This window comes from Hetaerina americana, unplaced genomic scaffold (assembly GCF_022747635.1).
Source record: "Hetaerina americana unplaced genomic scaffold, ioHetAmer1.1.p SCAF_15, whole genome shotgun sequence".
Taxonomy (NCBI): domain Eukaryota; kingdom Metazoa; phylum Arthropoda; class Insecta; order Odonata; family Calopterygidae; genus Hetaerina; species Hetaerina americana.
In genome coordinates, this window is record NW_027286625.1 from 4,641,211 (window position 1) to 4,651,157 (window position 9,947).

A 9,947-nucleotide genomic window follows, 5' to 3' on the forward strand; every position below is an offset into this window, starting at 1 on the left:
TATAAACTGGATGTGGCAACATAACTTCGGTTTTTATAAAGCAAAACCCCTTTATAAAAGGAAGTTATGTTGCCGCACACTGTATCTGGAACTGTGAAAATCGATTGATGAGATCAAATGTAAATTATCATTGTCTGAATCCACCTGTAATGTGCAGAGATAGATGAATTCCATGCCGTTGAATTTAAAATAAGTGAAAAGTTGTACTAAACATGTTTTCATTATGATTCTGAAAATATTTTTATGTCACCTTCCAGAATATTCACCCCTCAAGTCAATAGCAAATTTAGCCAAATATCACTTCCAATCTGAGGTAGATAATACTAATTCCAACGTAGAATATAATCAGACTGTATTTGCCTCTTTCGTAGATTTTGAAAAGGCGTTTGATGAATTTAGCAACACTAATGACTGTGTTGCAGTAATTCCCTTAAATGATTAACTACCTATAATATTAATACCAATTCCCTCAGTGTATAAATACAGTTGTAAAAATGTATTTGATTGAAAATTTTTCCATAAGATTGTAAACTTTGGATTGGCATGAGGACACTGTCATTTTTTCATAGCCCGCAGTCATTAGAAGAAATAACTAACTAACTTAGCTCCATTTTCTACTTCCCCAATGACTTGAATATTGTCATAACAAATGGAAGACTGAAGCAAAATATTCTATATCATATAACCCCTATTGAGTTAAGTGAAATTATCATCCAACCAGCCAGCTTTACCTATGTGTCAATCTTAAAAACTTTCAAAAATATTCTATATTATAAGTTTGTTGTATGTTTAGCTGTTTAAAGGAAGCTGTTAATCAAATTATGCTAATTAATATTTATTTTGGAGAAATTTATGCACAACTCATTTATGGAATCCCTTTCTGGGGTGCCCCTACACATGTTGTGATGATTTTCAAGGTACAAAGAAAAGTAGCCAGAATTCTTGCTGTCTCCCTTAATTTTCAGCCCCAAGCATGGACATACATTATGTTACTATTTTTACAGGATAATATTGGAAAACAGTGTCTCACTCCCTAAAAATTTCACTATCCATTATCACTCAACACAAAGGAAAAATGACTTGCACCTCTTTCCAATCAATCTGTAAAAGGTGGTCAATGGGTTGAAGATGTAGGGATGAGCCTTTTTAATTAACTTCCCAAGTGCAAAAGATGCTAGCAGTTTCAATCCCTGAAATTTATCTTGAAAAAATTCTGGGCAATGTTGGGCAAAAATAATATTGGGAAAAATTCATTTTTTCTATTAGTGGGTATTTTAATGATTCTTCATTGCAGTGGCAATAGAATATTGTATGCATGTCTATGTACAGGGTGTGGCAACATAACTTTCTTTTTTCAAAAAACCCCTATAAAAAAAGGAAGTTATGTTGCCACATCCAGTATCTACATACTTAAATGTGTATTATTTTGGCTCATCTTAATCATCATTAAATGTTGATGGAGGATAGATGAATATTATCACTATGCTTGTATATCTAACAGGTGCTGTTACCACAGAAAATTTGGAGAGGTTGGTATGCTGGGTCTGGGTAGATACATTTCGTTACTTACCAGCACTTGTTCGTCATTGGTGGAATGACTTGGAGGCAAGATCCAATTCACTCGTGGAGCAATTGACAACTGTCTACCTTTCACCTTTGCTTAGTTCTGAGGAAATGCGAGTTGTTCAGGCTGAAGAAAAGACATTTTCTAACATGATGGTATGTATGATTAAGAGCAGGACCCAGGGCAGGACCTGCCTAAATGGGCAAGTTTTTATTGGTCATTGCTAACTGACTATATAATCCTACGATTGCTGTGGTTGAAGAATTATAATGTTAAATGTAATTCTGAAGACAAATTTTTCTTAAAAAAATGAATGCAATAATGATGTATAATAAATTATAGGAATTTACATTTCTCATAAGTATAAAATGTAAAATATATGTGAAAGAAATTATTAACCCTAAGACATAAGGCCTGTACCAAGAGTCACGTATCTAAAGTCGGCTTAGCCTTTGCTTGCTGTGAATCAGGGCTGACAATGCAAAGGTGAAGGTGAAAGGTGCTTAGATACATGGCTCTCAGTAATAGTCTTGATGAACAGTGTGAATTTTCTTCTTGTGCTGAGAAAAACCTTTTTATGGTTGAGAATGGGAAGAGAAATTTTCTACTTTTATGGCCATTCAAAACTTACCTTTGAGTTATAGCTGAGTCAAAAAATAAGGTAACTTTCCTGGTTTATTAATGCAATTGCTAGTTTTTCTAGACACCCAGATAAATTATATGAAATGGTTCCACTTTGCGCATAAGCATCCCAGAGCACATGCCACAAATTGGTATGTTTTGAGTGTACAAGGTCTGTAGAACAATGTATCTCTCCTTGAATCTTCCGGCTCATATTGGTGATGCTAGGGCAGCACCACAGTGCGCAGTAGAAGGAGACAGCTTTAATGTTCATGGTTAAATTTTGTCTCCCCTATTGAGTGAACCGGTCACTGCCTGCTGGTTGCCAAGTGAAGTGCTGCAAAGATACTGCTTCAAAGTGAAGTGTGGTGATTGATAAAGTGAAATAATTCATAAAATTCAGCTGGTGTTTTGAGATGTAGGGGATCGAGATGGTGCGGTGGCTATCGTACTGGCTTCCCACCCAGAGGGCTCGGGTTCAAATCCCGGCAGTGTTGAATATTTACAGAGGTATCTCAATCCCTACTTGAGGTGCTTTGTGGAGGGCACTTTGAGTGAGTATGCCGTCCGTCGGATGGGATGTTAAGCTGCAGACCCCTTGGTGCCTTTCATAAAGAGTAGGCTAATGCCGATGCCGGGTTTCTCTCCACCCTTCATCCTTTCCTGTCCATCCCCAATGGCGCAAATGACCTTAGCAGTCGGTCGCCTCCCCTAAATACTACTACTAGTATGGTGATTGATAAAGTGAAATAATTCATAAAATTCAGCAGGTGTTTTGAGACGAAGCCATGGGAGTGACACTAATTAAGGAATGTTTCAGCCAATTCAAAAATGGCTATGCAACAGTTGTGAGTGACCAGCGTTCTGGGAGGCCACAAACCATTCGAAATGCAGTTGTTGTTGAGAGGGTGGAAAATGCGATAGTGGAAGATTGCCGATTGACTGTTTGAGAGATTACCAAATAGGTTGGGATAAGTAAAGATGCCGCACATGCAGTCTTGCATGAAGACTAGAACATACACAGAGTATTTGTAAAATTTGTGCCCATGCTGCGGTTAGCAGAACTGAAACAACTCCATCTTGAGGTTGCACAGGACCTGCTGGACACTACCCGCACCAATCCATGGTTTCTGAACACTGTGATAACTAGAGATGAGTCATGGGTGTCTGGGTCCAACCTGGAAACAAAAGCACTGTCATTGCAATGGAAACATTCAGAGTCCCAAGGCCGAATAAAGAACAGGTGTGAAGCAAAATTAAGGTGATTCTAAATGTGTTCTTTGATTTCCATGGAATAGTGCATCACAAATATGCACAGAAAGGACAAACAGTGACAAAAAACAAACTGGGACAAAAACTGAAACGACCACCGACTCCGCCTAACGACATCAATGATTGCATTCAAACCAAGCTTATTGTGAAGAAACTGCGTAGGCACTGCAAGAAATGCTGAGAAGATGACTCTTCTTAGGGTAGGAACACCCTTTTCAAGAAGGTGAACTCTGTACAAACTGTAGTAGAAACTTGATAGTCGAAACTTGCAACTCTGTAGTAGGAACTTGATACTTTTAGGTGGACACCCAATACGAAAGTGAAAGAAAATAATATTACGGAGGATGGCTAAACTAACAGTTTGTCAAAGATTCCAAATTGTAACTTCCTTTCACAAATAATGTTACCAATGGTATACTCATGAAAAACTATTTTTTTAATTTCTCTGTTAAAATAGCATATATCCTTCGAATTCGTAATATGAATGGAGGAGAACTCAATTTATTTCATGGCGATCAAAGCAGTAGTTCCTGAGCAAGTGCGATGAAGTAAGAAGATCAAGGACACAGCTATCGCTTCTCGTAGAAAATCATTTTATTACTTCCAATGCATCATATTTCATGAAATATGAGTTCTTTATATACATTAGTGATGTTTTAATATTGTTAAACTTTCAAAATAATTATATTGTTCCCCTAAATCATGCTAAAATTATGAAAATCTGATAACGAGCTAGACTCATCATTTCAGGGCAAGGGGTTAAGGGAAGAAATCAAGAAAAAAGTCCTAATTTGGCAGAGAAAAAAATTCTCTTCCATCAAGACAGTGCACGAGTGCACACCTGTACAGATTTGCCTCCTGCGACTGTTTATTTACAAACTTAAAAAATTGTGCCTGGCGGTAAACAATTCACATCGAACGAGGTCATCACTGACACAGATGCCTATTTGAGGACCTTCCAAAATCCCACTTTTTGTATGGCCTAAAAAGTTGGAGAAATCCTGGGAAAAGTGGATCGAGCCCAAAGGAAATAAAATGATGGAGATAAAATATGCTCAAAATAATTTGGTTTTATATTTTTCCAAGAACTTATTGAATGACCTATGTATGATAAACTGGTTTAGATATTAGAGTTAGTTATTCTTTGAAGATATATATAATTAGTTCTATTTTTTAATGTTCAAATGGTGCTTAAAAATTGCTTAGCTTGTTATTCTAGAACATTTTTCTTTCAGATCAAAGTTCATCATTCAGCTCGTGAAGTTATAGCCATTTACACTGTGGATAATACTGAAGCAGAACTTTTAATTCAACTGCCTGCCAATCATCCCCTAGGCATTGTGAAAGTCGAGTGTGGAAAATATCTATTTGGCACTAATCACTGCCAAAACTGGATGAGGCAAATAAAAATTTTCCTCAATTATCAGGTAGGTTTATTCTAATAATAAATTAATCAGGGCAGTTTACTTACAACTTCCTCTTTTTCATGGTGTACCTCCAAGCAGATTTGACCATTTTATTGCTGACTCAATTTCCAGAATATGTTTAATGTATTTTGAGCTAGGGAAATTTTTAGCTAATCAATTGGAACATGTGAGCATTATTCAGCTTTGAACTGAAGGTCATGCAATAGGTTTCATAAATATATTTTACTCTATTTTTTCCCCATTTTCTTTCAGTCAGTTCATTGTCCAATTGATTGCAGCAATGAAATATTTTCTACTAATTTATTTCTTTTCTTTTGCTGTTATTCCTTGATAATCTTCTCCACTTACACTTACTTATTAATAAGTAGGTAAGAATTTTCCTTCCTGACCTGTTAACCATTTTCCACAATCTTCCTTTCATCTAGAATGAGTGTATAATCCAACTGTCTACTTGGCAGTAACCATTTACAGGCATAACCATTTAAATGAATGTAAATTCTGCCTTGTCATATTATTATGCACTAGGTATTCATAATGACAAAGTACTTTCACCAAACTAAGACAATTGTTGCATTTTTATAACATAGGTGTTCAGCATAAAAGCCAAGTTTTGAAGTGTTTTGGCATCAATTTCAGTTAATGAATCTTTCTAGGCATGATATATTTCTTTGGCCTTCTGATGATTTGATACAAAATGAGTAATAATATATACACATTCATTTAATTGTATGTTTTCAACTTAACATTTTGACATCCAAGTTTATGCATGACTGAGGGTAAAAGCTACCTGGCAAATGAAGTACGAAAAACTTGTCACTCCTCGACCACAATGCCTCTGCCCTTGCTGTTCAACTATTTTTCGCTTAAAAAACATGGCATCTGTCTTCCATTTCATTGATACACCTGATTAAACTCCTTGTGGGTTGTTTTTCTCTCGAAATAAAAATCAAAATGAAGTGGCAAAGATTGAATACCCACCAGAAGATTAAACGAAAAACACATGTTGGTTGTAATGATCAAGGACCACCAAAATAGCCCCCACTCACAGTTAAATGTTGGAAGCATAGTTTGCACTCAAGGGGACTATATATTTCAAAATGGACAGTTGTGACTACAGCATTGCCTAAACCATTCATTTTACAAATTTTGGGTAGCACCTTTAATCAATTTAAAACCTGCCACTTTTTAATCAATGTGGATAGCTTTGAAACAAATGAGCACAATGTATGCATTTAATGAATTTTGCACACCGCATGCTAAAAAAATATGTGCAGTAGCCCAAGTCAATTCTTATTTTATCTTTTGTAGAAAAATGTGCGATAATTTTTATCTCTTCCTTAATAAGTGGAATAAAATTCATATGCTGTAAATTATGTAACTCCATTGAACTCATGATCATATCCTATGTGACATTTGAGCTTATTTGGTGTCTTAATTAAATATTTGCATTATAATACAAGTTTAAGTGACTCTCATTTGATGCATTTTCACATTTTATCGCAAATATGACGTCTTAATCCCTAACAGGTGAGCACTCTGTAAGATAGGCATCTGTTTTTCAATGATTATTGAATAGGTGATTATCCTGAGTGTGGTGTACAATCAGACCTCTCCTTTTTTATTCCCAGAATGGCTCAATATGGGACGGCCTTGCTCTATGGAAGAAGTATCTTGATAGAAGATTTGAAGGAGTCGAAGAGTGTTTCATTTGCTACTCTATACTTCACAATACTAATTATCATATACCAAAACTGTCATGCCACACTTGTAAAAAGAAGTTTCATTCTCAATGCTTGGTAAGTAGAGTTAGTGAGGGTTTAATTTCATACATAATAAATTAGCCACAAAATATAATTGTCTTAACATAATGTATTTTTATTTTTTCCAGTACAAATGGTTTAGCACGAGCAATAATTCTACTTGTCCCATCTGCAGAAATCTTTGGAAATATTAGTAGTTTGTAGTTTTATTTAGAAATAGGTTAGAATAAAAATGGCAAATTATTTTTTTCATAATTAATATGTACAAAATGGTTGTCTCTAAATCATGTGATTGTTGAATTTGATTTCCTATTTCAATAAAGAATTTTTATTCATGGATTGATTTGGGATGTAGTCAACATGAGGAATTGATAAATACATATATTCCACCAGATATAAGGTGTACCTGGAAAAACCATAAACAAAATTCGTCCCATCATTATTGATCTGTTAGTTTGCCATGCACAATTTCTTCATCACACAGCATGAGGGTGTTATGTATTGCATATACCATCCCTTGTTAACAGATGTCATGCACTAAAACTATTAATAATATTACAAAGTGCTTTTATGTGTTGAACAGTGTCTGCAATTTCCTGACAAATTTTTGCACATCCTACTTTCAAGGGTATCCATAATCAAACAAAGGTACAAGTAATTTTGGAAGCTATTTTTCATTGTCTTTAAGGTCATTGGCAATAAACAGATTATTAATATCTATTGGTTGATTAATAATGTATTTTTAATTCTTACAAATTTTCTATTGTGCCTTACTGAGCCTAAGATATTAAAGAATATGAAGATATAAAAAATGTTCCTTCTAATAAATACATTGTAAATAAAACCATCCTCTAACTTCATGTATTCAACTTAAAACACTGCCGGTTTGGTATTATGACTCACATTAATTCATGAAAATATTTTAAAGCAATACTCTACTCATGTCCTTCCCTTGAGATATAATTGCTTTCTCTCAATCGTCTGGAGATCATCAGTATTGTTATTTCTGGTATTCTACCAGATAAGGTATATTTTGAATGAATACGAATTACTCAATTACTGGTTCAATGAAAATTTTCCTTACCTCCAAACAAAACACCTCCCGACATCTCAGCACTATAGTAAACCTTACTTCAATTCCACTTACTTCTTTTCTCTATTCTCTGTGTATATCCCTTCTTCATATGCCTAACGTTCTCCCGTCTTTCATAGTTTTTAACATCCCATTACCAATCAAAACACTATCCATATTTCCTGCTTCCTTTGGATTTTTCCCAACAATTCCCTCTCCACTTACACCAAGCATAACACCTTCCTTTTTTTCCTTTCTGTCCATTTTGCCTTTTGCATCATTCTCCACAGCCACCTATTTCAAAAGCCTCCAATCTATACCTATTATCTTGCATCAATAATAAGTTTTGGCGAGCCTTTTCTTAACATCCTTACTAAAAGGCCTTGTCATCAACTACTTCCTCCTTGTGAAAGCATCTTTGCCTCTCACAATTTTTCGTTTTATATCCCTACTACTGACTGTGGTCCAAAACACTTCCAAGATGGGTAAACTGTGCCACCTGCTTTAGTTTATGAACTCCTATTTTAATATGTAACTAAGCTTTCCTCCTGGAAAACCACATAACTTTTGTTTTGATTGATAATCAGCCCTTACCTATCTATCTGACTTACCTTTGTGCTCAAAAATGCTTGCTACCACTTGGCTGACTGGTGAACTAAAGCTTGACCACCTTCAAACCTAACTGATTTTATGAATCTCCACTGAATTTTATTCCTATCTCCAGTTATTCCCATGTCACTTGAACCAATTCATCCACATGTACGTTAAAAAATGCAAAGGACACCCCTATTTTACTCCCCTTCTTAACAGTGCCCATCCTCCACTCGCACCAGAGCAGTCTGAGATACAACAGAAAAACATGTGTGCAGGTATTCAGTTAAGTGCATTCTTCTGAATTATACCACTGCCAGAGCCAGTGGAGTTACTATAATACATCAAAGAGGTAAAATCGACCAATGGATATCGTAATTTCACAGAACCTTCCCTTCTGCACGAGGATTGCTATTTATATTTTGAGCCTTGACAACAGTAAGTGCTTCAGGTGCCATGTGACGTTTCAATCTGAAAGTTTGACCGAATAACGCTAACTTTCCTCGGAACATATCGTCGTTTGATCATAACTTATGCTGTTTACTTTGTGTTTGCGAGTAATGCACACATGCATGTAGCGCGCGAACAAAAACAAATAGCATGATCGTGGAAAAAGTACATTTAAGTAAAATTCTTAAGTTTCTAAATCATATATTTATTTTTCAACATAGCCACAGTTAAGGCTAACACATTTCTGCCAACGCGTTACAAGTTTTTTCATTCTGGCACTGAAAAAAACTTTCGAATTTTCTCGAATCCCGGACTTGACAGCTGCCTTAACCTTATCATCCGAGGTGATTACCCTTGAGGTCTCTTTTGAGTTGAGGGAATAAATGAAGATCGGGGGAACAAAGAGGGTGTGGAATGGGTTCAAATTTCGTGTTTCGCAGTCTCTACAGTTGCGCGCGAGGTGTGTGGACGAGCTTTGCCATGTTGCAAGATTATTGGCGCCAGGCTGCCTTTAACACGACAAACTTGACGTCGGAGGTGTTTTAGAGTCTAGAATTCTTAGGAGAATTACCGTTGCACCTCATTCCAGAAAATCGGTCACATAAAGTCGGCGAGCATCCCAAAACACAAGTCAAAAGAAGTTTTTTTGCGGATGGTTGTCTTTTGAACTTCTTATCATGAGGAGAAGACGGATGTCGATGATCAGCGCCCTGCCTTTTCTCTTCTGAGCTGTAACCGTGGAGCAATGACTTATCCCCCGTCACGATATTCAAAAGAAAGTCGTCTCTTTCGTCACGGTAGCGCTTCAAAAGTTGCTCGCAGCACTACAATCGACGCTGTTTGTTCTCTGTGAGACGGCGTGGTACCCACCGTGCACAGATTTTACGGTATACCAATTATGTGATGTTCATCGTCTGTGGCATTGATCGGACGTCCGCTTGGTGTATCATCAATAATGATGGATTTTCCAGGCTCGCAACCACGAAAATTTACTACCCATCGATTTACAGTTGACCTAATAGCAATATCGTCAATATAAACAACAAGCTGTTTAACTCGCGTTGATGTAGCGCAAGAACACGTCTCTATACTTACGCTTCTCGAAATACACTGGATGAACGCAACGACCTCAAGCCTGCGCATTGAGGGGTAATGTTACTTCCACGTGTCACCTGGTGTGCTTTTGATAC

At 36.3% G+C, this 9,947-nt stretch overlaps 1 protein-coding gene across 1 annotated transcript in view; it reads left to right on the top strand.

The window, feature by feature from the left end:
* The window catches only part of Ltn1 (E3 ubiquitin-protein ligase listerin), a 30,329-nt gene extending 23,346 nt beyond the window's left edge, over nt 1–6,983 (top strand). The window contains exons 22-25 of the mRNA XM_071583797.1: nt 1,502–1,719; nt 4,693–4,884; nt 6,513–6,680; nt 6,773–6,983. Coding sequence (XP_071439898.1) covers nt 1,502–1,719; nt 4,693–4,884; nt 6,513–6,680; nt 6,773–6,838 — 644 coding nt within the window. The 3' untranslated portion in view covers nt 6,839–6,983. The remainder of the gene's footprint in view (nt 1–1,501; nt 1,720–4,692; nt 4,885–6,512; nt 6,681–6,772) is intronic.
* The last annotated feature ends 2,964 nt before the right edge of the window (nt 6,984–9,947 follow it).